This window comes from Porites lutea, chromosome 5, assembly GCF_958299795.1.
Source record: "Porites lutea chromosome 5, jaPorLute2.1, whole genome shotgun sequence".
Lineage (NCBI taxonomy): Eukaryota > Metazoa > Cnidaria > Anthozoa > Scleractinia > Poritidae > Porites > Porites lutea.
Genome location: NC_133205.1, coordinates 25,845,559 through 25,872,321, shown reverse-complemented (window position 1 = coordinate 25,872,321; position 26,763 = coordinate 25,845,559). Strand labels below are relative to the sequence as shown.

At 39.0% G+C, this 26,763-nt stretch overlaps 4 protein-coding genes across 4 annotated transcripts; 2 read left to right on the top strand and 2 right to left on the bottom strand.

Annotated features, from left to right (window-relative positions):
• Positions 1-877: 877 nt before the first annotated feature.
• LOC140938491 (nucleotidyltransferase MB21D2-like) lies at positions 878-2,875 on the top strand. The gene has a single exon (XM_073387968.1). It carries the CDS (start codon positions 899-901, stop codon positions 2,387-2,389), a length of 1,491 nt encoding a protein of 496 aa, XP_073244069.1. The 5' UTR covers positions 878-898; the 3' UTR covers positions 2,390-2,875.
• A 1,610-nt stretch (positions 2,876-4,485) lies between these two features.
• Positions 4,486-11,305, bottom strand: LOC140938486 (D-altritol 5-dehydrogenase-like). The gene is made up of 7 exons (XM_073387964.1): positions 10,975-11,305; positions 9,614-9,776; positions 8,307-8,519; positions 7,926-8,058; positions 7,207-7,259; positions 6,065-6,209; positions 4,486-5,132 (listed from the first exon to the last, which is right to left on the bottom strand). The coding sequence occupies exons 1-7, from the start codon at positions 11,211-11,213 to the stop codon at positions 4,957-4,959; spliced, it is 1,122 nt and encodes a 373-aa protein (XP_073244065.1). The 5' UTR covers positions 11,214-11,305; the 3' UTR covers positions 4,486-4,956.
• Positions 11,306-13,546: 2,241 nt separating this feature from the next.
• On the top strand, positions 13,547-18,048 carry LOC140938487 (uncharacterized). Its single transcript, XM_073387965.1, has 6 exons — positions 13,547-13,669; positions 13,752-13,790; positions 13,887-13,986; positions 15,435-16,180; positions 16,928-17,017; positions 17,453-18,048. Exons 1-6 carry the CDS (start codon positions 13,642-13,644, stop codon positions 17,557-17,559), a joined length of 1,110 nt encoding a protein of 369 aa, XP_073244066.1. The 5' UTR covers positions 13,547-13,641; the 3' UTR covers positions 17,560-18,048.
• On the bottom strand, positions 17,973-26,432 carry LOC140938489 (alpha-N-acetylgalactosaminidase-like). Its single transcript, XM_073387966.1, has 6 exons — positions 26,210-26,432; positions 20,230-20,306; positions 19,749-19,813; positions 19,464-19,515; positions 19,261-19,374; positions 17,973-18,499 (listed from the first exon to the last, which is right to left on the bottom strand). Exons 1-6 carry the CDS (start codon positions 26,247-26,249, stop codon positions 18,335-18,337), a joined length of 513 nt encoding a protein of 170 aa, XP_073244067.1. The 5' UTR covers positions 26,250-26,432; the 3' UTR covers positions 17,973-18,334.
• Positions 26,433-26,763: the final 331 nt, after the last annotated feature.

Sequence of the window (26,763 nt, the reverse complement as noted above, 5' to 3'; positions counted from 1 at the left end):
AATTGATATTCTAATAATAATAATAATAATAATAATAATAATAATCTTTATTTCTTAAGATAAAATCACATATCCTAAGTTACAATAGAAACTCAAAAAACTATACATATCATATCTAAAAATTATTCTGTTACTAAAAACGTTCTTAAACCTGTCAGTGTAGATTCTAGGGAAAGAGACTGACGTATTTCTAAGATTGTACCTCATGTTCTTTTCCTTAGGTAATCCCACAACGTTAAATTTCCCACAGAACAAATTTAACTTGAGAAACGTTTCACGGGTCCGAACGGTGCCAGGTCAGGTGGTCATACACTTACGCTCAACCTTAAAGGCCCTCCAGTTTTATATATTGTCTGGGCCTGACTGTTAGCGCCCACGCAGAAAAGTCGTGACTGAGATTTTCTGATGGATAGACGACGACGACTACGACTGGAAGGCAATTTTCGACTGGGATCAGGAAAGTTTCCTGTACCAAGAAGCCCAAGTAATTAGCATCACAAAACTTTCGCACTAAGACTCGCTTTGAAAAATTAAAAAAGAGGCAGACGCCTACTCGGAAATGTCCTGTCGCAAAACCAATCGCGGAACGCCTCAAATAGACATAAGGACACAAGATTCAGCAAAAAGTAAGTTTATTTTACTAATTTTCTCTGCTATGAGCCGAGATTAGAGGATTGTTTTTTGTTTTTAGTTTTCGTTATTTTATCTTTCCTATATACACCCTATAATTCGATACGACAACTGTGAGTCTGAGATGCCGAAAGTCGAGTGTGACGTAAACACAACAATTATTGACTCAGACAAGCCCATAGATGACTGCGCGCCCAGTCCTGATACCACAGGTCCTGGTGACGAATTTGTCAACGTGCGAGAAGCTGCAAGGACCGTTCGTTTTAATATGTCCATCGATTTTCGATCCGGTGTGAAGCTGGATGATCTGAGAAGGAAGCTTTGGTCGCGTTACCGATCCAACTTAACCTTCCAAGTCCCTGGAGGTCAATCAATTCTTGGTTTTGGCGATATCAATGCTCGGTATGAAATAGACAACTTCCTACAGAATGAACTTCCGGCTAAAGTGAAAGAGCTGGATTCCCGTTTCGACTTGGAGGTTATTCAGTCTGGAAGTTTCACAGAAGGGGTCTCTTTGTATAGAAAACACTCTCAGGATGAGACGGTTGAACAAGAATACGATTTTCTGTTCTCAATAAAAACACTGACGGTCGACTGCAACGAAAATGTTAGACGCATTTCCGTCGTGGAAGGGAGAAATTCAGAGAAGAATGGAGCGGAGATAAGTCAGGGCCATTCGTGGATTCGTCTGAACGACATCAATCTTCAAGCAACTTGGCAAGATTGCGTCATTGAACGCCAAGATGAAGTTTTTCTGTCCTCGACGAAAATAGTCGAAGTGCTGCAAGCAAGGATCGAAGAGGTTTTTCAAAATAGCTCGTTTGGAGAGAAATGTGTCTATAGATTTGAAGTCAACGGGCCAGCGGTTACCGTCGTCATGGATCTTAGAGACAGCAGCGGAACCCAAGTTACTTTCAGTTTTGATTTTGTTTTGGCGTTGGACTGGAATGAATGGCCAATCTCTGCCAAGGAGTGGATCGCGCGACCTCGCAAGTGGCCAGATCAAACGGTCGTAGCGGAAGTAGCCAATGGTGGCGTATACTTGGTTCCAAAGGCCTCAACGCACGGCGATCCTGAAGTAGAATGGAGAATCTCGTTCTCGAAAGCTGAGAAAATTCTGTTTTCCCGTTTTCCGAAACCACGAGGTGAATACACGTTTCCTGCTGGAAGAAAAATCACTTACGATCATCTTCTGATTCCAGATGGCAGCTGCCGCATTGAATGCTATCGCATCCTGAAGGAGATATTCAAAGAACACCTGTCGACTCCCAAGATTCTCAGTTCTTATCATCTCAAGACCATCATGCTTTGGGCCTGCGAAAAACATCCTAAAGATTTCTGGGAAAGTTCCAACTCGGCTATCTGTTTTCTGGGTCTCCTTGACGACCTTCTTCACGGCTTGGCTACTCAGCAGCTAGAACAGTTTTTCGTGCCGTCAGTCAACCTCCTCTCACATCACGACAATGCTTTCCTGTTGACATTGACGAGAAAGGTGTCCCTCATTCGCACTAAGCCACTGCAGTACTTAAAAACGCCCGAGGACGACTTGGGAATACAAGTTACGTACAGTGACTCCTTCATTGAAGATTCCGAAAAAGCCCAATTAGAAGCCATGAAACAGTGGTTCTCTGGAGCTCAAAAAAATTCAGGAGGTGAAGTCGTTGCCCAAATGAGTTACAGTTATAAAATGACTGGAAAATTTGATCCCTCGAGAGTTGACAATTCCTATCTTCGAGGTAACCATTCACCTAAGCAGTGAAAAGTGTATGCTTTTAGTAGGTTCAAATCTATCGGTGGCGACCTAAAGGTTTTCATTAGCAAAAGACACTGACTACAACTATTCCTCAGGTGCGTGAACTCGAGGACACAATTTGTGTACACGAGTGATGGCTGCGATTGCTTTACTATTAAAACTTTTTCTTCGGACATAATTTTTGTTTTAAAATTTTACAAAAAAAGACGATTAATCATGTAAAGGAATAAAATAAAGTGTAAAAAACAACAGATAGGTCACAACGCTCGTTTGGGAGAAATAACCCGTTCTTTGCCAACAATTGTTTTTGTTACATACGTTCAAAGCATTTCCGATCCGGAGACCTGAGGATCTATATCGACCCGAAAGAGCTCAATAAAGCCCTTAAGCGGGAAAGATATCCCATCCCAGTGATAGAAGATGTGTTGCCAGAATCCTGAAAAGCTAGAATATTCACAAAAGTTGATGCTCGCAATTGATACTGGCACGTGGCACGTGGCACGTGGCACGTGGCCAGTGCCACACTGACGACGTTCGACAGCCCCTTTGGACGTTACTACTGGCGAAGACTACCTTTTGGTCTCAGTGTCTCCTCTGAAATTTTCCAGAAGCGAATCCACCAAGCTTACGTACGTGTTATGTACGTGATGACATGGTTATATAAGGGGTTGGTGGCACTGATGAACAGGCTGATGCAGATCACGACAGAAATTTAGAGAGGTTTCTGCAACGATGCAGAGAAAAAGGAATCAAGCTAAACAAATTGAAACTCAAACTCAAGTGCACAGAATTCTCCTACCTGGGACACCTTATCACCAATGAAGGCCTGAAACCAGACCCGGACAAGATAAAGGTTGTGCAAGAAACGCCGAGACCGGACAACATCAAAGCAGTCAGACGATGCTGTGGATTCGACAATTACTTAGCAAAGTTTAAGCCGAAACTAAGTGAAGTCATGGAACCTATTAGAAACCTCACTTGCAAAGAGAATGAGTGAAAATGGACCCGTGAACATGATGCAACTTTAAAACCAATCAAAGAAATGGCCACCACTTCGCGACTTCTCAAGTACTATAACCCGGAAGACGAACTAACAGTCCAATGCGATGACAGCGAGAAAAGGCTTGGAGCAGCAGTACTACAGAAAGGTCAGCCTGTGGCTTTTGCAAGCCTTGCCCTCACAGACACAAAATCCAGATATGCGCAGATTAAAAAGGAACTTCTCGCTGTGGTCTTCGCACTAAACAAGTTCGAGCAATGTGCATATGGCAGACCTGTCACAATCGAGAGCGACCACAGACCCTTAGAGGCTATTGCTAAAAAGCCGTTAAGATATGCACCCAAGAGACTACAAGGGATGTTTCTCAAGATTCATAAGTTTGACATCAACATCGTCTTCAATCCAGGACCTCGAACGTACGTAGCTGAAACACTAAGCCGAGCGTACCTGTCCTCAAGTAAGAACACTCAGAGAGACTTTGAGATTTATTGTTAATGTGCTGAACCAATGCGAAATCCTGGGCACACCAGCAAAGATGAGGTCCTGCAGCTGCTTAACGAAGTAATTATAACTGGATGGCCAGCGGACAAGAAAAGCCTTCCTGCTGTGCTGAACCCCTACTACAGTTGCCGGGATGAGTTTTCCGTGTACGATGGTAGAAAGGGGCTTTGAGCACAGGACAAGCAGTCCTCGTCATCGACAGGCAAATGGTCAAGCTGAATCTGCTGTCAGGGCGGCCAAGAACATCCTCAGGAAGGCAAAGAAAAGCAAAGGTGACCCCTACCTCGCAATACTTGCAGCACGAAACTCCCTTACAGAACAGAAACATATCATCAGAAGCATACAACCCCACATAATATAACCACCATTTCTTTGTATCAACTTTACTCGATCTTTCCATACCTACTTTAACAACAACAGGTAATCACATCCTGTCATAATTTCATTACTCTAAAAGCATACGACATTTTGTCTTGCGCATACAACACCTTTATTCATAAAACTTGTGTTAATTAAGATCAATCACTGATTACGCTGTAAGTATTCCCTCTTTAATGGTATCTAGCACCTTTTGATAGTTTCAAAAAGGAAAGATTGTTGAAATTACTTTGACTATCAATTCGCAATGGCAAATTAAGTACATGTACATTTCTATTCAAAATGAAAAAGTGAGTGATTCTCTAGTCTTACTTCGCCGTAATGCGAGATCATATAAATAATTTGAAAAAATTCGCTCGCGCAGCAACGCCGACAAAACCAAAAGAACGCTAAGTCTGCCGGGTTAATACCTTCGCGTTTGCTTTGGGTCTGGATCAGGCTTTGTGATTGGTTGAAATAAAACCACGCGCTGCTTTCTTAGCCAATTATCTTCTAGCCTGAATTTTAGACATTCCTACGAGTCGCATACTCCCGTTGAAGATATGTCTGAAATTCAGGCTAACTTCTGCAGACTACATCCGTAAATTGTCTCCCTATCTGCCTCTAGCTAGTACTTCTTTCAATTCAAATTCATTAATTTTCCGCGCGCAGTTACGCGAAGTGTTTCCGTAACGATCCACCAGTTCTTTGAGCCTCAAGGCTCCACACAAACTCTGTAATATGTTTGTTTCTGAGATACTTGTAAGGCTGTAAAAAAATCGGCCAGTTTATAGGGAGGACTGATAAGTTCTTTATAAGGATATTTGCTGCACGTTCTGGACAAAAAGGCGACGGCGTCGTCCAGATGCTGAGGTCCATAGTTATGAATTCCTAAAAACAAAACGATTGAAAAAGGTTTAAAACGCGAACCTTCAAGTGCGATCACCTCTCACCAGCTAGTATGCACATAGCAACAATTCCCAGCTATCAGTCCCACTGATCATTCAGTTCTGATCAGCTAGACTACGTGTAGTCCCCCATTTTTCCTCAGGGATAGTAGAGCGAGCGAAAGGCGAGCGCGCGTGAAAATCACCCCACGCAAGAAAAGGCGACGCGCGGCGGGGAGAGAGAGAAATCTACTATCCCTGAGGAAAAATGGGGGACTACTCGAAGTCTACTGAACAGCCGACGAATTCGACTTTCTAAAAGTCCTTTATTCTTTTTTCCTGGTTAGTTATGACCTCGAGAGTTCGTCGCTCGCTCGGTCGAGCAGCGACCTCATGCATTAAAGCTCGTTTCGCACACTTTTAATAACTTATGAGAGGTCTACCTACGAGTAAGCTCTCCGGGCCCCTCCTTCTTCGCCCCACCGTCAGACCGCCCCGGGGAGCTTGCTCACAGGATAAGTCCTGACAAGCGATCACCTCCCATAAGGGACCATCAAGGTCATCAAGCTTGAGGAAACAGCCGACATTTTGGAACGCCACCAATAGTTTCGCCGCGGGGAAGCCGATGACAGTGTCGCAAAATGTGGGCTGTTTTCCCAAGCTAAATCTTGGTATTTTGGGAGGCGCTTACGGGAGGTCCAGCTGTGCAGCCAAACCCGCTTTACAGACACCCGCTTAGTAAGGACACTTCATTATCACGGACACTTTGATTTGTCGCTGGCGAAAGAAAGCCATTACATTTTCTCTAAATTCAACCCGCTTAATACGGACACCCCGTTTCTATGCCCCCCTCAGTGTCTGTATTAACGGAGTTTGACTGTATTTATAAAATAGAAAAACTCAAAGACAAACAAAGAAAAAAAAAGCGTGGTAAACCTTTGATGGTGATGCACTTTCTTATTACTTGCTCGGCAGTGACATCCATCTTGGAATCTGGATGAACCATTCCAACTAACACATAAACCCCGCCTGGCCTAAGAAGTTTTATTCCTTCCGGTATCACACTACGGATACCACAAACCTGTACAGTACAGACCAGAAAATAGATGAATACCGTAAACGATCTAATAGACGCCCGGGGCGCTTATTGCTTATTTATTTTTAAATAAATAAAGTAGCTCAAGCTCAAAAAAACTAATATGCTTTCGCAGTAGCAGAATATCCAGTCCATCATAGTTGATACATCTAGGCCGTCTAGCAACCTCGTCCCCACGGCCCTTTTCCCTGGCTTTGGAGGTGGGGCGCCCCACCTCCAAAAGCGCCCTGGGGACGACGAGGTTGGCCGTCTAGAGATCCATCGCTCTTTCAAATCTCAACATCGATGTCAGAATCCTCACTCAGGATCACTATGTTGTCATCGTTAGTCTATCCTTACTTTGACCTCAGTTGACATTAAACAAGATACAATGATTTTGTTCCTTTTTGCTAATTCCTAGTATTTTGGAGTAATTGTCATGAGGGCGTCTATTAGACAGGGGGTGTTTATTAGAGAGGGGCACCTAAACAATGTTAACATTATAGTGGGGGCGTTTATTAAACAAGACGCGTTTATTTGAGAGCATGCGTCTTTCACATCATTTATGGTAATGTTAGTGGAGAATGATACTGGCAGCATGTGGTATATAAAATGAATACCGCTTACTGTCTGACTTGTGTCTGACATAATGAGCAAAAAATTGAAACAAAGTGTAGTAGCTGTTTTTAATTAATGTCCAAGCAAAATAATATTGATTACTTTGAAGAAGGCTGATACACTAACTAGAATCGCTCAAACATGACTTCTTGTTTACCACTCCAACATTTTCAAAGAATGAGACAGGCAATTTCTTACAGGGTAAGTATTTGATTTTCAGCTTTCTCCGTTGCAATATGTATCTCTTGTCAATAGAATATATAGACTGTTTGTTGAGGGGTCTTAGGTTCTGAAGGGCTAAACTCAAGGTTCCCTGACAAAAGACGTTATTAGTCAAGTAATACACAGCTTCTCATAGCTGAATAATATTAAAATCCCCATTTACCTCTATTACTGCATCAACAGAATTGTCCTTTGGACTGCTGGGATCCTGCTGGCCTAAAACATATAATTATAAGGGTTTAGAGTAACCTCAGTTCCCGGGCTTTCCCTTAGAAAATGGGGGTGGGGGGTGGGAGAACAAGGTTGGGTCCAGAATATTGTTCAGTAATACAAATTATCTGATGTTACAATTCACCCCACATAAGGGAATCTGGATTCCAGAATCCGTGCAATGTTTGCTTCTAAAATCCCAAATTCTGGAAAATTGTGCTGGTGGAATATGGAATCCTGGGCTTTGGAATCCGGAATACAGCTCAAGGAATCTGGAATCCAACTAACGATTGGAGTCCAGAATTCAAGTTCCACTAACAAAGACTGGAATCCAGTCTGAATCCAAGACTGTCTTAAGCCTTATTGTTGTATTTGCTTAAACCAGTGCTGTGCATGAAAAGCTGGTGTGGAAATTTAGAAACTCTTAAGACCCTGCAAGCAGCTTATTTTGTAACAAGCTTTGGATGAGTGACCAGAATGTATAAGAAAAAATTTGTAACAACAAAACTTGGAATGGATCAAGCCCCGAGAGTCACTGAAATGACCATTGGTTAGGGATGGATGGTCACAGGGGTGCTTGATGAAATCCAGGTAAATTTTGTCAATATCAGTAGAACATTAAGGCTCCTAATAAGGATTGTACAAAAAGTGCTCAACTTCCTGGTTAATTACCTGCAACAAGGGGAATACCCCCAAACTTGCTCACCATTGCCAGTCTCTCAGGGTTGATGTCAGAGCAGAATACTTTGTTAAATCCAGCTTCATGAAGAAGTGCACAGCCATAAATGCCTAGAAGGCCACAGCCCTGCAAGAGAAATAAGGTAGACAAAGATTTGCACACATAAAAAGCTACTGGTTTCATAATTTGGAAGTATCTTTTTAATATGTTTGAACCAACAGGTTTGCAAAGTATGTAAAAAAAATGGTTTGCTTTGTTTCAGTCCTCTACTTCTCTTTAAAAAATAGATTGCTAATAAATCAAAAGCACATTCTTGGTACCAGTATGTACAAATGATATCAGTCTACCAGGCAGTTTATATACCATTCTCATACCTGAATGACAGCACTTGTTTCACGATGAGGGTTTCTGCCATCAAGTCCAGACACTGCATTAACCATGGTTGCCAGTGCACAGTTGACAGGAGAAGCTATTCTGTCTTGAACATGGTCAGGGATTTTTGAAACATGTGTTCCACTGTGGAGGATGATATGTGATGCATAACATCCATTCAGTTGGGAATCACTTGTCATGGGAGCATGACCATACTAAAAAAAAGTGATGCCAATGAAAGACCATTGTCTTCTTTAGTCCTGACACACACTCCTCCGCTGGTTCCAGCAATCCCTTCTCTCTTGGTTCCCTTTCTCCCATGCTTCAACCCCTTCATCTCCTGGTTCTCATCACTACAGCACTGCATACTACAAAGTGGTTCCATTACTATTCTTTCCTGTTTCCTACACTCTACTTTTGACCACGTTCCATTTTCACAACTTACATTAACTCTTCTCTCAATTACTTCCCACCTGCTCATCACCTGGTTTATATCCCTCCTTCCCTTTTATCCTTCTCTCTTGGTTCCTATCCATGGCTCTCCTGCTGCTTCCCAAAGTCTTCTCTCCCACTTCCTACCTCTCTGTACACCTCATCTCTGATCTTCTGCCTCCAACCTTCTCTTCTCCGTAGCATTTTAGCTTTTAATGTTTCTCAGTATTGAGACTACTCTTTCATTCTACTTGCAAATCATTCAACTAGTGGTTTTGATAGTTAAAGGGTCAGGTTCACAGTTCAGCACATGCTCATTAATCAAATTATGTTTTTCCAATTTTTTATTTCTAACTTCTAATTGGTTAATAATCCCACACACATGTATTTCAGTGATCTCAGAGTGCATATCAAAGTAGAAGTATATTTCAGGGTAACCTGAAGTAGGATGGAGGAGTACTAAAATCGCCAAAAACATCAGTGGATTATGCCAACACTATGAACTTTTAATTTATTGTTGACCTGAAGGTTTTATTCCATGGTTGATTAATTTACAGCTATTTGCAAAGATTTAAGTTGATCAAGTACAAGTGACATGTCCTGGCAGAAAAACAGCATTGTGATAAATGAGCATGCGCTGAACGGTGAACCTGTCCCTTTACATTTGTGCTACTATGTACCAACATTGTTTTCGTTAACTTTTTATCCTTTATTGCCATTGAAAACAAAGTCAGGGAAATAACAAAACACTTAACGCCAAGTCCCTTGGGAAACCAGTTAATTGATAATGTAATTTTTTTTCCTCAGAACACTCTCAGGAAAAAAAAAAACTATCTCAGGATCTGACATTGAGCATTATATTACTAAAGGATCTCACCTTGAACAAGGAGAGACATTTTTGTTGTAGACCATCTTTACAGCGTTCACACTCACCACAACAGTTAACAACATGAAATGTCAGTCTGTCACCCTTCTTCAGCTTGGCACTTGAGGGACGCATGTGGTCGATGACCTCTATGATACCCTCATGTCCAAGAATGCTGCAAGAAATTATCAGCAAAATATTCTTATAAAATAATTAAAAAATAGTTGAATTGCAAGTTTCATGCTCTAGCTAAAATAAAACAATGTTCACAAGTCTCTTAGATCAATTTTTATGTGAAACCATCCTCTTCTTTCCAAACCAGATGTTTTGCTTATCAGTTGCAGTGAATATGATCAAAGGGGGATCTGCAAGTACCATGCACTCCCACTCCCATTGGTATCCCAGGATAACCTTCCTTCCTCATACCTCAGATTCCCTTTCCTTTGAGGTACGACTTGCTGTCCCCTAGCCTGCGTAGCAAGCATTTCCACATGAGTTTGTCGAGAAAATTGGGACGAGAGCAAAAAAGGGGAATGGAGGGGGAGGGGGAGGGGAGAGAAAGGTTAAGGTTAGAGTAGATCAAGGAGTTTGATTGGGGGAGCGATTGGTGGGGGAAGGCTAGCATGTGTAGCAAGAGTTTCCGTTCATCAGCCACTTAAAAACATCTTTTGAAGTCATCAGGAGTCCAAGCATCAGCTAAACTTCCCTGAAACTGATTTTTTTCTTCATTTTAATTTAGAAAGATTCCACCAACCAGCTCCAATAATCCTTTAAATCTATCATCACAAGATTGATTTTGCAGTACTGTACTAATCATTGACCCCATTCTTAACACCCAACAAAATCACTGAACTGTCAACTCTAGTCAACTTTGCATAAATGTACATAATTCAGGGTCTGGCACTAAGCCTGTTGCTGTCTTGGGGCAGTGCCTGACTGGCAAACTGATTTAATAGAGACCAACTCAAAGGGATGCAATCTATTATATCAAGCAATCAGTCAGGGACCACTGAAAATGGAACAGCATTGTTTTATCCATTAAGACAAACATCCATGTGTTCCTGCACTTGCGTTTTGACCAAAATTTAAAATGTTGGTATCATGGAAAGCACCCTACAGAGTGAGGCCCTGTTACAGACCTTTCAAGTCTCACAGTTTTGCTGTGAGACTCACGATTTTGAGGGCAATCTCGCGGTCTCACGATGACGTACAAAAATCTCACGGTAAACAGATTCTCATGGAATACGTGGTAGGAATATAGTAGGGACATACCTATCCCCCCCCCCCCCACCCCTAAGTAGGCCTCCGTCATTAAAGAGAATTTTGAACATTAAAAATCAATGAAAATAAGGGGCCAAAATAAGTAAACAGACCTAGGAACTGCTTCTTTTCTTCTGCCACTGATTGTGTGCAAATCTGACCCACATATCGTTGCCATTCGAAACTTCCCAAGGATTTCTCCAGATTTCAACTTAGGAATAGGAAACTCCCCCTGAATCAGACAAGGCTCCAAATGGCTGCCGACAAAGACGAGCCTACGGGCTGTATTGCCAGCCTGATTCATAGCTAGCCGCCTTACAAGGTGAACAAACGAAGCACGTATATAACGCATAAATATTTTGCTTCCTCAAGGAACGAAATAAAATCATAACTTCTCGACGTGCCCATCTTCATGGATGTTTTTTCGCGGCTGATCGATCGTTGAGTAGGCTTGGTAACAAGACAAATTAATTTTGCGCGTAGCCTGGAGCCTAGTGTCTCAAGGTTAAAAAATGGCTACTGGATGTTGAAAGTGTACTTCTTACAATGCGTCTTTTAATTTCCATTGCTATGAACAGAAAAATTCTTAGATTATTCTCGAAGACTAAGCTGAAGCCCCATGCATCAGAGGTATTGACGCAGCATTTAAGACGGCGTGGCCTTCCGGAATGGACCTCTTACTTCGTCCGCTACAAGGCAGTTGTAAATGATAACTTTGCTATGTCGCATTTCAACTGGAATGTCGATGGCGAGAACTACCACATTCTAAGAACAGGATGCTTTCCCTTTATTAAATACCACTGCTCCAAAAGACCTTGGCAAGATCTGAGAATAGAGAATACAGTTTTCAACGTGCTGAAAATGATGAATTTAGGAATCCCAACCCTGGCGTATGGCCTTGCAGCTTGTTTTCTTATCAAGCACGAAGAAATGGTCCAAACGCGCTTTGGAGACGTGAAAATATATTTTCTGATGGAGGAAGAAAAAGGTGCTATGTTCTGAGAAAACAAATTGAGGAAATTTCAGAATCTGGTACATCAGTTAAGGTATATATTTGACGATTTTTTCAAAGTCACTTTATGATTATATTAAACCAATATCATCCAGCCACAGACATCTCATCAAGATCTTAATCCTCTTAATTTTGTGAAAAACTCTGTCTGGAACAAGCATATAAACCCTGCCAAGCTAATCACGAAAAATTTTTTAAATTTGGACTTATCATTTTAGGGTGGTACTTTGTAATAAAAATAATATTATTGTTTGGTTGCAGAGATGCCAACCAGGGTGCCAACCTCTGGCGATTTAAATTCAAGAGACGCTCTCTTTTGCCTTAACCGCCCTACAAAATATCAATGGGTGTGGCTTATGACATTATGTACCACATGATGTACAGACCATCAAAATTCACTTTTACAAAATAAATATCACCCTTATCAGTGGCAAAATACGTGCAAAAATGTTTCGGTAGCTGTACCCTGAATCAGAGAATGTTTCAAATTTTGGAAAAAAATAAGCTTAATAATTTCCAAACTAAAGCGAAGAAAAGATAAAAAGTGAATCATATCCAGGAGATTTGGTGACCATATAGGAGAACAGCAAGATAATTGATGCCATATCCAGGGGACTTCTGGATAATCTGGGAGAGTTAACACATTTCTTGTGGTTCAATTTTATCCTTGGTTTTAACTTTATTTTCCTTTGTTTTTGTGTATGGTAATGTATGGTAATGAGTTTGAAACAAAGGAAAATAAAGTTGAAACCAAGGATAAAATTGAACCACAACATAATGTTGTATGCAACTGTTAAGTTTGACTTGCAGCTTTTGAAGCTCATAAGAGAAATTGACAGATTGGTTTTAAATATTTAACAATCAACAATATTCTTCATTTTCCTAAATCTTATACTTTTCAAATCATTGCAGATGGAAAGTAACGCATCAGTATTCCTTTTAATTAATTTTCAGGTTTAGGTCTTTACCTTTTGTAACACAAAAAGCAAACAGAGCAATCAGCCAAAAGAAAGCTATGAGTTCATCAAAAAGCAATCAGTTATCTGACTTTTATTGTCATAATTTTGTAAATGCCTGAATTAGCCACTTTCTAAAGTGAAGGATTTGATTTGATTGGGTTGGAAAGTGAACCATACATGCCTAAAGCATGAAGAGCATCCAAGCCTAATTTATTCTTGCTTGCAGGCTAATTGAAAAATGGCTTAATCAAGAGGGTTCAGTATTAGCCTGCATAGCTGGCCTTTTTCAGTGTGTTTTTTGTTTGTGTTTCATAGTAAGAGATATAGCCGTGAGAAAAATAAGCCAAGGTATGTCAAATGAGAAAACAATGGGGGAGGGAGCAAGAGAAAGAGTTCTCTCTGCTTTCTTTCTCTCATGTCCCCTCCTCCATCGTTTTCTGGTTTGACCTCATAATTTACATAACACAAACGAAAAACACACCAAAAAGCCGCCTTCTGTGCAGGCTAGCTTACCCGTTTGTTTGAATTGTAAGGATACGTGTCCCTAGATATAAGTGTACTATTGCTAAAGACTCCGATTTTATTGTCAATACAAAATTGTCTGATTAACTTTCCAGTGACGAGCTTAATCTCTCAATTCAATTGTCGATTTAGGTCCCCCGCTTGTTTAGAAAAGGACATACGCGTGACCTAAAAGACGTTTGTGACGTAACAAATGTCCCGCGAAATTGGAGAAGACCGGAGAAGACCGGAGAAGACAAAGACTAAGTCAGAAACTGAATGTGAATTGCGTTTACATAGCGGCTATTATGGACCCAGACGAAGTCAAAGTTGTCGGTAAGAACGAATTCCAAACTCTAAAACACTAGAATGTTGATCATCAAGATGTTTATGAAATCAATGTTCTTTTATTTTTCAGTTTATTCGGCAAGAAATTTGCAGCCAAAAAAGGGAGATGGTAGGTCGCATACGTATCCCATTTAAATTTAGCATCGTCGTTTTTAAAGTGCTTCCCTTTTTTTAAAGCATTTGAAAATGTATTTTCTCTTTCCAGGTGTATGTAATGCGTCTGTTATTTTTGGAATTGGTAAGCATAAATACCGAACGGAATTTGTCCGAGACAACGACCCGACTTGGAATGAAGAAACTATAATGTAAGATCAATTTCATTTTTGACCTTTAATTTTAAATCCCATAATTGCACGTCGTAAAATTGTTGTAGCTTATTGAAAAGCCGTAATCCGCTACGCTGTAAATAATCGCGTTTTTCCTTTTATTGCAAAATTAATTGTCGATAAAAATTATACTCATAAACTACAAGTGGGCGTTAAGAGGAGGGGGTAGTGTGCGGCGATCTATTTTACTTTGTAGTAATTTGAAGGAGATCTTTGGGCGTTGGAATTTTATTCCTTTGAAACTAAAAACGGAAGATTTTGTTTACTTATAAAGGAGCAGAAGAGGCGTCAAATATCCGCGGAAGAACATTAATTTGCGAAAGTCGCTAAGCTTTATTATTGCAATAATGTCAAGTTACGCTTATAAACATCTGTCTTCACACCCTCACGCGTCAATGTAATCAAGAGGAAGCTTTGTTTAAAGCTGGCTCAAAGCTTACGCGTCCTGCTTTCTCGGTTAAATATATGTAGCTACAACTTCGCATTTTTACACGCGTTATTTATATATTATAAAACTTCAGTTTCCGCTTTCCGCTTTCCGCTTAGGTAGAATTAAATATCATAGAAATTCTAGTTATCATAATACAGTACTTGTATTTATCAATCCCCTGTTTGAAGCGAGTTGATTGCTTGTCATGATTTATTGAGTGATCTGGCTTTCCAATTAAATTTTGTTTGGTTTATACTGTATTTTATTTCCTTTACGCATTGAAAGGATGCGTGATTGTAAGGTTTGTTTTCTATAACTGAGCTAGTTTTCTCTTAGCTAAATAAAACTTGTATTCGTGTAGGGCGATTACATTTAGGATAACTTTAGTTTACTCGTGAAAAACAAGCAGAGTAAAAAATACGAAAAACGGCAATGGCTATTAAACGGTCAAAACTGAAAACAGCAAATTGAGCAAGCTGCATACGAAAAATGTATTTTTTACTTACCGGTATTGGTCATGTTATAATGTCATTGATTATGTGCACCCAGTTCCACCTTGCACAGGCTGCTAGAGCCCCTGTAGAAATTTCAGTTTAACTCAGACCTCCCTTGATGAATTTCCTATGACACTCCAGAGGGTGGGTATGGATATTTTCTGGAACCTTTCACTGTTTGTTTTGAGCTGAAGGGTCAGTAAAACACTGCCTTTTTTTGAAGACCCTTGAATTTCAGGAGGTCCATTTCAAAGCCTTTTAAGTTCTTGAAATTGGTTTTTGGTCCTTGATTAGTCACAAAAGAACAACTAAATTATCTAATTAAGGTCATGAGTGTAAAAACAACAACAACAAATGATTATATGCAAAATATGTTTTATCATTCCCAGTGTTCTCTTGTTACCCTCTAGCACACCTACATTAACATGCACAAGCCAAGTGTAAGATTTCCAAAAAGCTGAAAAGCCACCAAATGGAGTCCTCTTCTTGTTATTTCTTTCCAGCACTGTAGCAAAACCAGCTCCTCTAATTTTCACGGTAACAGACAGGGATGAAACACTGGGCACAGCGAGCTTGCCACTAGCACAGATACCTTCTGTAGCCCATCGTCGCCGGTGGTTGCCATTAACAACAAAAAACTCACAGGCAATGGGTGACCTGTGTATTGACTGTTGGGTGCTCTCCTTTAAAAAACCTTCCTCATCTGGTGGTGAAAGTGGCAAGTGGAATAATTTATTACCTTTACGCCTCAAAAGTGGAAATAATTCAAAAGAACGTTCAAAAAGAAGGTCCTCAATTGAGGCTGCTTCTATTTCTAAGAAAGGCTCAAGGTCTATAGAGAATTTGTATTCAGCTGTGGAGTTGCAGTCGCCTGTTACTTCTCCTACCACTAGTTCCAATACACTTCAACCCTTCCCTCTTTTTAAGCCACGTCTTGCTCCAACACTTGGCCAGGTTCTCTCATCAAGTAACACCCCAGAGATGACTGGACTGTCGCCCAAATCTGGACCTGCTTCTGGGGGAACCAAGATCACGGTGCGAGGATGTAATCTTGGTAAATCAAAAGAGGACATAGTTTCAATCAGTATCTGTGGATGTGACTTGTACTCTACTCTTGAATACCACAGTCCAGCAAAACTTGTGGTTACTACAAAGCCTTGGGCTGGTTCTGGTCCTGTTGTACTGGAGACCAAGTCTGGAGGGCGGGGTACATCCACTCTCAATTTCACCTTTCAAGAAAAACCACCAGGTAAACCAACTGATTTTTCTTTGGTTCAATTCTTTTGTTGTCTTTGTGTATACTGTCAACTCTCTCTAAGATGGTCACCTTTGGGACCTGCATTAAGTGTCCATCTTAGAAAGATGTCCGTCTTTTAGAGAGAGGAGTAAAGAAAGGAAGGGACCAACTCAAGGTGCCCATGCTAGCAAGATGTCCATCTTATAGTGGTGTCCATTAAGAAAGAGTCGACTGTAAATGTATATGATAACAAATTTACCTTATTAAAGGAAATTAATGCTTGTGTTAATAAAGGTGTTTGAAATAAAAAAATAAAATAAACAGTTACAATTTTCCTCTTTATGGTGGAAGCAGAGCTAGAAGTGAGATTGGATGTCAGCATGTAAAGGCACACTGTGCAGCTGCTTCAGTCCTTGTTTGAGCTCACCTTGTCCACTAGGACCACTGATGGCGCAAGTCAAATAGACCACAACACTGTGGCGTATTTCCCCTACTCAAGCTCTTTTCAGACAATGTCACAAACAAGTTTTTTACATCCATTTCCCCTGATGTTTAAGGATGAAGGAGGCAACACCAATGACTTGACATCACCACGTGCATGGAGTATAGCACAGTCTTTCCCCTTCTTCACTTGCATCTTATGGCCCACTTACCACTGTTGCCAATTAACATCTGCATCCTACAAAAACATTTATATGTACATGTGTAGTGCATATTGGCAAAATGTTGTGTACATTACTGTTTATTTTAATCCTTCAGAACCACTCATTTCTGCCTTGGATAGAAAGGGCAAAGTGCCACGTGCAGAACTGCTGACTGAGATAACCAATCTCAGAGAGGAAATTGTTGGTAAGTCCTGTGTTTTCTTGTACTAAGTGGAACGTGTACAGAAAAGATAATGAAACGAAAACAATAAATTTATAGTTATGGCAACCTTTTCAGAAGATGATATTCTCACAACATCAAGCTTTTTTTCCCCACTTTTTTATCTCAAATTTCTGGCCAGTTATAGGCCAAAGAATGTGAAAGGGTGTTCGTCCCTATGGAAAGTCAAAGAAAATGTTATCCTAAATATGTCAGGATTGCTTATATAGTAGAGCAAGATTGCACCTAAGTTTTGTATTCACCTTTTTTAGGTGAATTTCTTGGGCTGCACCACCCTGGCAAAATTTGTGGCAAAATTTCCTGGAGCAAATGGATTGATGTAATATGTATGCTCCACATTAGCACCATATAAGAAAGTAATAAACTTGCAATAATTGGTGCCTTTCCATTTTTTTCTAGATCTAACTGGTGAGAATCGTTCCCTAAAGGAATACATAGATCGATTGATGGTAGTGTTAATGGAAAAGTTTCCAGAAGTGTTAGAAAATTTAGATTCCTCTGCCTGACTGTGTTGTTTGACTCTGGAAAAAATATAGACAATTTTAAACAATAGCTTGGGTCAGTTTTTGGTGTACCAGCAGAATCTTTTATTTTTTTTAACCAAAAGTGGCAAGAAAACAAAAATTAAATTAAACAGCTGGTACTTACTAAAAACAAAAAGCAGCCTTGCTACCTTTAAGAAAGAATGAAAGTTGAGAAGTTATCATTGGAGTCTGTTCAAAACATGTAACTTAATAACATTCCAGAATTTTTGATTTTGAAGAGCCACAAATGCAGTTGGCAATTCATCGTGAGTTACTCAACTTTTACCTTTTCTTAAATTTTATTACAGAAGTAGATGTCTTAGTCAATGTGCCTAGAAGAATAGAGTGTGTTAGCTGCTACTTGGATTTTGACACAAAAAAATACTTTCCCCCTCTTTCTGTTTTGCTATAACAACACTGTAAACTTTCTTTTAATAAGTGACTACATAAAATTAAATTTTATCATCAGGATCATCATCAATTCCTACTCCAAAGCCATCATCTGAATGTTTGACACTAAATTATTAAAACTTTGTTTAGGATCTCATCCACAGACCCAAAAATTAGTAAAATAGCCATCTCTGTTGAATTGATCAGTGTTAATTTATTGTTTTAAAACAAATAGAGCTACAGCTATTATAAACTAGACAACTAAAGAAAAATACTGCTCCATTGCTTGCTTAAGAGAGGTCACAGTTTCAGGTTTCATCCACAAGTTAAAAAAAAACTGTAAAGGCGATAAACAAAGCCTTTTATTTCAAATGAATCTCAGCTCTCTGTAAAAAACATCTTCAACTGGAGTCAATTTAACCATCACCACCCCTGTTGGGTTAACTTTGGAACTAAAGAACTTTGTAAACTTTCCCAGGTCTTTATGAGCAAACAGGTCTCTAGCCTTGGCTGTGCTTGATGTAATTCCGATCTGCAAAACCAAAAAAGAAAGGGGATGTGAGAACAATGGGTATGGTTTTGATTTTTTTTTGCAGCCTAGACCTGAGAGTGAGAAAACTAGATGATTTAATGTTGGCTTGTAGGAATGTGACTGTTCTGTTTCTTGAAATCTCAAGTGATATTTTATGTGAATGATGCCTTGTCCTTAGCTGACTTTAATCTGATTCTGATTCGATTTGAATGAAACAGGCAGTCAAAAAAATGGTACACTTCTGCTCTGTCCAAACAACCATCATTGCCACTGACACTAACACTCATCATCACCCTCAATCACCATTACTATGTACTTAACCATCATCATCATCATCATTAGACTTCCTAAAAGTCTGTTTTAACGGGTGGTCAGTCAGGAGGGAAACTGAAATTTCTTGCCTGATGAGTTCAGGACACTCTGTGTACAAAAGACACACTACTTCCTTCAAATTTGGTGTTGCACTTGCCAGCTGTACTTGCCAGTCATGGATAACTGAGACTCTGAAACATTTTTGCCCCACAATATGCATATTAAATTAATTTGAATCACTGTAGGCAAGACAAATAAACTAGTCACATCTTTTGATGTTTGCTCAATCTTTGACTTCGTGGCTCAAAAAGTCTACTTGTGGGCTAGTCTAGATTATCATTTGCCTTGTCCTTTGCCACATTTGACATTATCATCAATATCAGACTTATCATCACCATTATTACTATCATCAAGCATCACCATCTCTATCATCAACAGTTGATACATACCAGCTTAAAATCTGCTTCTATAATAGCTGCATCAGATTTGCGATTGAATAACAAAACAGCGACACTGCCGTCTGAAAGAGGTCGTGACCACACTTCCGAAGTGTTTTGTTTCATCTGAGGAGACAAAAGGGAGAGTTAAGCAATACTCTGTTATGTTATTTTTCATTTTGTAATCAAACAACTAATGGGAGAATCATGCACACCACTCTCCGACCCATTATTCCAAGCTTGTCTTGATCAACAGCAATTACTTCTCTGAAAGGAAAGGGGAATAATAATTATAATTATTTATAGTGAAAATAATTATTATAGTGAAAATTGAATTCAAATTTATGTTCCTTCTCCAGGAGCTCTGTCAGTACTCTCTGATTATTGTTTGAAAGAAATAGAAACAGTGCATCTGTGAATGGAGACAACTGCCAGTACATTTTCAGATTTTCAAAACTGCTCATCATTGTTTCATGCTTAGTTAATAAAAATACTTTTACCTGTTCAGAAGAATATCTTTGGCCTGTGTTGAAATACTCCTTAAATCATTGGACATAACAAGAGGCTGAAGATAAAAAAAGATGATAGTGGCACAAATGATTGTACTGTTCCCAGCTTATAAAAATATTTAAAAAATTAAAGCCAAATTATTATTCTTAAAAATTACTTTAAAAATATTTACATAAAGTAATTATTATAATTGTAAAATTATAATAATTATTTCATTTTGTTTTTGCAGTCATGAAAAATTTCTGTGCAGATAATGAGCTTTAAACTATCACTGATATCATCACACAGTAAAAGAAAAAAGTAATGAGTAGAAATCAACAGCAGTGACATTGAAATATTTTATTATTTTGAAAACTCTCTAGAGAGCCATGTTATGAAACACATATAGAATACTTAATCCTCCTTGATGAATTATATCAAACAAACTCATTCTGACTGAAAATATAATGCTCACACATTCTTAAAACTTACTGCAGCTAGGATTGACCAAAGACCAAATTGTGCTTTTGACTGTTCGAAATTCAGCCCAAAATCACCAACTATAAGCTGTATGGAGATAAGAAATATAATAATATTTAAAAGTGTGATTCTCCCACTGACAGCTTAACATGCTAGCAAAAGCAAAACCTACACGCTCTATCACACATTTTAGATAGCAAATACAGTGTGAATCATTGCATCATGATAAAAACCAGTTTACATTGTGACTGTTAAGTCCCAATATCAACATACAAATTCTCCAAACTGATCCTTATGCATTTCCTTTAAGAATTAGTTGAGAGAATTTAAGAAAAGATCAAAGCATTTTCTCTTTGGTGATTATTTGTTAATTCTCATAACCTAATCTCTTGACAATGTATGGATATTGTTAGGAGAAAATTGATGTTGGTCACCATTGGGACTTAAAAGGTTAACATGGAAGTCACAGGGACCTTAGGTGGATAAGGTAACCTGCCTAACTCAACTCTTTTCATCTTGACCATGTTTAGGCATGTGATGCATAAAAGCCAAAAACCCCCCAGTTTTTCAAACTTATCTGTACCCATCTTCCTGAAAATTCAACATTATTTGGGGGCCGAAGAGGAGAAGTGGCAAGTCCTCCTAGTTAAGTGATCTTAAGGTGACTCGACCCAGTTTTTTTGGGGGGGTACCAGCCTAGTTTGAAGCTCTCTGGTATCCCCACCTTTACTTTTATCGTAAGTCTAACACATAAAATGGATAACATATAGATCAATCTACAATATAACATAAAATTTTTGGCGATCGAGGTAAATGTCACGTGGTTATAATGCCACGCCCCTTTGAGGTCTGAGTCGAAAATCTTCTGTTGCCGGCATTTTTTCGTGAAAATCTCTCGGCTACACATAGTGCGCATTAGTGCCTTGCGCTGAACAGAGTTTCACCAAAATCGCAAAGACCCAATTCGAGAAATTCAGCGGTTTCCAAATTTAGGTCATAATTTATGCGAAAATGATAAGCAAACTTTACACTGATTATATCTAATAAACTATGAGATTCATCTCTTTATTTTGGGCATCGTTATAACAGATGGGTCCTTGCAAGTCAGCAAAACGCTTTAGGGCCTTGTAAATGCGCGCGATTTCGAGCAAAGCAAACATATAGAAATTATAGTTTTCGCTATTTGTTGACGTTTGTCAGCGTTTAAGAGTCCTTCTCACGAAAAAAGCATTTTCTTAAAAATTCGTAGTTTTTTTTCCTTCAAATTTTTTCAGGGCCACAATTGATTAACTAACTACCCGGACGCTGAATTTCATGGTCATTGAAAAACTGTGACATTATCTTCTATGAGCCCAAACTTGAGTAAACATTGAAGATTTTTAGCGTTTTGGCTGAGTTTGTGCTTTGGGAGTTGTCTATTGTTTCTAGTCTGTCATTATACAGCATTCTTGTTCAGCACGCGTGCAATGACCACGCTTGGCTGACTTCCGAATGCTCACCGAGATATTCCCGTCACGAATTAGTTTAATTATTGGCTTGCATTAAACCTATGAAAAAATGATATTTTTTTAATAATAAGTAGATTTAGTGTGTAGCACTTCTTGATTTTTTTGCAAAGGCACAAGAAGCACGAGAATTGATTGAAAATTGTGAATTAAACCTCTATGTATCACGCGATGGCCTGTCTCACTGTACCAAAATTAATCATATCTCGGCGAGCATTCGGAAGTCAGCCAAGCGCGGTCATTGAACGCGTGCTGAACAAGAATGTTGTATAATGACAGACTAGAAACAATAGACAACTCCCAAAGCACAAACTCAGCCAAAACGCTAAAAATCTTCAATGTTTACTCAAGTTTGGGCTTATAGAAGATAATGTCACAGTTTTTCAATGACCATGAAATTCAGAGTCCGGGTAGTTAGTTAATCAATTGTGGCCCTGAAAAAATTTGAAGGAAAAAAAACTACGAATTTTTAAGAAAATGCTTTTTTCGTGAGAAAGACTCTTAAACGCTGACAAACGTCAACAAATAGCGAAAACTATAATTTCTATATGTTTGCTTTGCTCTAAATCGCGCGCATTTACAAGGCCCTAAAGCGTTTTGCTGACTTGCAAGGACCCATCTGTTATAACGATGCCCAAAATAAAGAGATGAATCTCATAGTTTATTAGACATAATCCGTGTAAAGTTTGCTTATCATTTTCGCATAAATTATGACCTAAATTTGGAAACCGCTGAATTTCTCGAATTGGGTCTTTGCGATTTTGGTGAAACTCTGTTCAGCGCAAGGCACTAATGCGCACTATGTGTAGCCGAGAGATTTTCACGAAAAAATGCCGGCAACAGAAGATTTTCGACTCAGACCTCAAAGCGGCGTGGCATTATAACCACGTGACATTTACTCCGATCGCCAAAAATTTTACGTTATATTGTAGATTGATCTATATGTTATCCATTCTATGTGTTAGACTTATGATAAAAGTAAAGGTGGGGATACCAGAAAGCTTCAAAGTAGGATGGTACCCCCTCAAAAAAACTGGGTCGAGTCACCTTAAGGTGACTCGACCCAGTTTTTTTCGGGGGGTACCATCCTACTTTGAAGCTCTCTGGTATCCCCACCTTTACTTTTATCGTAAGTCTAACATGCACAGAATAGATAACATATAGATCAATCTACAATATAACATAAAATTTTTGGCGATCGGAGTAATATCATGTGGTTATAATGCCACGCCCCTTTGAGGTCTGAGTCGAAAATCTGCTGTTGCCGGCATTTTTTCGTGAAAATCTCTCGGCTACACATAGTGCGCATTAGTGCCTTGCGCTGAACAGAGTTTCACCAAAATCGCGAAGACCCAATTCCAGAAATTCAGCGGTTTCCGAATTTAGGTCATAATTCATGCGAAAATGATAAGCAAACTTTACACGATTATATCTTATAAACTATGAGACTTAACCCTTTATTTTGGGGATCGTTATAACAGATGGGTCCTTGTAAGTCAGCAAAAAGCTTTAGGGGCTTGTAAATGCGCGCGATTTCGAGCAAAGCAAACATATAGAAATTATAGTTTTAGCTATTTGTTGACGTTTGTCAGCGTTTAAGAGTCCTTCTCACGAAAAAAGCATTTTCTTAAAAATTCGTAGTTTTTTTTCCTTCAAATTTTTTCAGGGCCACAATTGATTAACTAACTACCCGGATTCTGAATTTAATGGTCATTGAAAAACTGTGACATTATCTTCTATGAGACAACATTGTTCAGCACGCGTGCAATGACCGCGCTTGGGTGACTTCCGAAATTATGCTCACCGAGATATGATAATTTTGGTACAGTGAAACAGGCCATCGCGTGATACATAGAGGTTTAACTCACAATTTTTAATCAACTGTCGTGCTTCTCGTGCCTTTGCAAAAAAATTAAGAAGTGCTACACACCAAATCTACTTACTAGTAAAAAAATATCATTTTTTCATAGCTTTAATGCAAGCCAATAATTAAACCAACTCGTGACGGGAATCCTTTCTATTTTCTCATACTAAATTATCATATCTCGGTGAGCATTCGGAAGTTAGCCAACCGTGGTCATTGCACGCGTGCTGAGCAAGAATGCTGTATAATGACAGACTAGAAACAATAGACAACTCCCAAAGCACAAACTCAGCCAAAACGCTAAAAATCTTCAATGTTTACTCAAGTTTGGGCTTATAGAAGATAATGTCACAGTTTTTCAATGACCATGAAATTCAGAGTCCGGGTAGTTAGTTAATCAATTGTGGCCCTGAAAAAATTTGAAGGAAAAAAAACTACGAATTTTTAAGAAAATGTTTTTTTCGTGAGAAGGACTCTTAAACGCTGACAAACGTCAACAAACAGCTAAAACTATAATTTCTATATGTTTGCTTTGCTCGAAATCGCGCGCATTTACAAGGCCCTAAAGCGTTTTGCTGACTTGCAAGGACCCATCTGTTATAACGATCCCCAAAATAAAGGGTTAAGTCTCATAGTTTATTATATATAATCGTGTAAAGTTTGCTTATCATTTTCGCATAAACTAGTAATAGTTGACAGCCCCCGTTCTTTATATTGTCGGTCAATAGTATTCTTGCTGGTTTTGTTGCTCTTTGAAATATACCGATTCATCAGGAAGTTTTTCACACATATTCCATACATATAGGTGAGATAAATACAGGAAACGCAAGGTTCCATGCACAGTTTCAGCTCGATTTACACAGCTTTGATCAAAACATTCTCAGTTTCGAGAATAGTTTATTCTAAACCATAAGAAAAGATTTAATTAGAAGTTGAATTTTTTGTTATTTCTCTTTCCCTTTTTACATTCAGTTCATTTGATTTGCCGAAAAGTAAGCCTTAGAAATTAAAAGGACGTTTGATCGATTCACGCTAGCGCATTCTAGTCTTATTTGAAACTTTATAACGGAAGAACATCTGTGAGCAGGGAATAAGTCAGCACAGAATTTGATTGTCGACGATTTTCCGTAAATGTCCATCAATCTGCTAGACAGATAAGCTAGCCTTTGTTCCCTCGTCTTGCTTGTTTGGGGCTGAGTCTTATTCCGGTCAAAGAGACAGAAAGAGTGTCTGGCAAGGTTTCCAATATAAATCAAAGGTCTGGCAAATTCTCCAAGTGTTTATATATACACAGTTAAACGCACCTTATAACGGGCGTCGATAAAACCAGGAACATGGAACATTCCGGAACATTCCGGAACATGCCGGAACATCCCGGAACATCCCGGAACATGAAAAAATAAAAGTAATTTTCATGAAAAAAAAAATTAATTAAATAAAATGATAATAATAACATAGTGTTTGTAAAAATTAATAATAACAAAATAACATAAAATAACAAAATATAAATAAATAAATAAATGATTAAGAAAAAGAAACTCATCTCCGAGTATGAGAAAACAATATTTTGTCGCAAATAATTTGTTGGGCGAGTGAAGGTCCATGCAAATGACAGAAATGAGTGAAGGCTTCCTTCTAAATTCAAAATATATTAAAATGGGTCGCGAGGAGGGGGGTTTTCAAGCTTTACTCACACAGCTACCTCTTGTAATTGTTTGCCATGAGTTAATCATTTGGCGGTTAACCATTTACGGTTCTGCGATGGTCTGAAATGTCGGTGCAGTATGGCATGTCTAGCCGAGTCGGTAATTAAGTTACTAAAGTCCAAAGCGACGAGCCCCCAAACGGTTTTTTTTAAATTAATTTCAAAGTTTACACTTACAAAAACGTTCAAGTGTTGCAAGTAACAACGACAACGTGTACAAGTTCATAAATACAGCCAAAAAACTGGCTGTATTAGGTTTTTTTGTGAATTTTGAATTTTAGTCTTCATTTTGTTTAAAAAAGCAGGAGCTCATGGGGCTTGGGCTCCTGAAAAAAGTTAATTTCTATTTTATTTTCTCGCAAAAATTAATTTTCCGGGCAAAAGGCCACTAAAATGCTCGAATAATGCTCAATGCTTTTGCCTCACTAAAATGCTCAAAAAAATGCTAGCATAACGTACAAAAGCCTACCCCAAAGCTCTTCTTACAGTCGCAAAGCCGTCATGGCAAACATTTACAAGAGGTAGCTGTGTCAATAAAGCTTGAAAATTCCCCCCCTCGCTACCCATTTTAATATATTTTGAATTTAGAAGCAAGCCTTCACTCATTACTGTCATTTGCATGGACCCTCACTCGCCCAACAAATTATTTGCGACAAAATATTGTTTCTCATACTCGGAGATGAGTTTCTTTTTCTTAATCATTTCTTTATTTTTGGTGTTTTTTTTTCTCTCTTTTTTGGTAATTTTATGTTATTTTGTTATTATTAATTTTTACAAAAACTATGTTATTATTATCATTTTATTTAATTAATTTTTTTTCATGAAAATTATTTTTTATTTTTGCATGTTCCGGGATGTTCCGGGATGTTCCGGAATGTTCCGGGATGTTCCATGTTCCGGGTTTTATCGACGCCCCCTTATAACCTCCCCTGCGCTTAACGACTGTCTTTTGGTCCATAACTTTCAAAACAACTGCTCCACAGAATGTCACTGCGTAACGGCGCAAAAGAGTATCGAAGTATGACTGCACAATAAATGTCACAAAATCTACCTGAGCGGTCCCTTCGGGATTTTCTGTCTTTACGTCATCCTATCCATTTCGTACTTGCGGGCGCAAACAATAGAAACGTCATCATTACCTACCGATTCCTCGCGGCCCCAGTTCGAGCAAATCGAAATTTTTTTCTAATATACTGACTGTATATTTGAACTGTAAGTACTGTCCTTAATATACGCGCGAGTTACTAGGGTGCCTCCTCGGGGAATTATGACCTAAATTTGGAAACCGCTGAATTTCTTGAATTGGGTCTTTGTGATTTTGGTGAAACTCTGTTCAGCGCAAGGCACTATTAAATGCGCACTATGTGTAGCCGAGAGATTTTCACGAAAAAATGCCGGCAACACTGGCAGATTTTTGACTCAGACCTCAAAGGGGCGTGGCATTATAACCACGTGACATTTACTCCGATCGC

What these genes read in the sequence shown, in the direction of transcription:
- LOC140938491 (XM_073387968.1), top strand. Translation starts at nt 899, where the DNA reads ATGTCCATCGATTTTCGATCCGGTGTGAAGCTGGATGATCTGAGAAGG.
- LOC140938486 (XM_073387964.1), bottom strand. Translation starts at nt 11,213, where the DNA reads ATGCGTTATATACGTGCTTCGTTTGTTCACCTTGTAAGGCGGCTAGCT. An exon ending in AGAAAAGAAGCAGTTCCTAG is followed by an intron (nt 9,777 to 10,974) that starts GTCTGTTTACTT and finishes AATTTCTTGCAG; the next exon opens with CATTCTTGGACATGAGGGTA. An exon ending in CTGTTGATGCAGTAATAGAG is followed by an intron (nt 6,210 to 7,206) that starts GTAAATGGGGAT and finishes TGTACTGTACAG; the next exon opens with GTTTGTGGTATCCGTAGTGT.
- LOC140938487 (XM_073387965.1), top strand. Translation starts at nt 13,642, where the DNA reads ATGGACCCAGACGAAGTCAAAGTTGTCG. An exon ending in TGGAATGAAGAAACTATAAT is followed by an intron (nt 13,987 to 15,434) that starts GTAAGATCAATT and finishes ATTTCTTTCCAG; the next exon opens with CACTGTAGCAAAACCAGCTC. An exon ending in CTTTCAAGAAAAACCACCAG is followed by an intron (nt 16,181 to 16,927) that starts GTAAACCAACTG and finishes TTAATCCTTCAG; the next exon opens with AACCACTCATTTCTGCCTTG.
- LOC140938489 (XM_073387966.1), bottom strand. Translation starts at nt 26,249, where the DNA reads ATGGACCAAAAGACAGTCGTTAAGCGCAGGGGAGGTTATA. An exon ending in TAAGCGCAGGGGAGGTTATA is followed by an intron (nt 20,307 to 26,209) that starts AGGGGGCGTCGA and finishes TTATCTCCATAC; the next exon opens with AGCTTATAGTTGGTGATTTT. An exon ending in TTTGGTCAATCCTAGCTGCA is followed by an intron (nt 19,814 to 20,229) that starts GTAAGTTTTAAG and finishes TTTTATCTTCAG; the next exon opens with CCTCTTGTTATGTCCAATGA.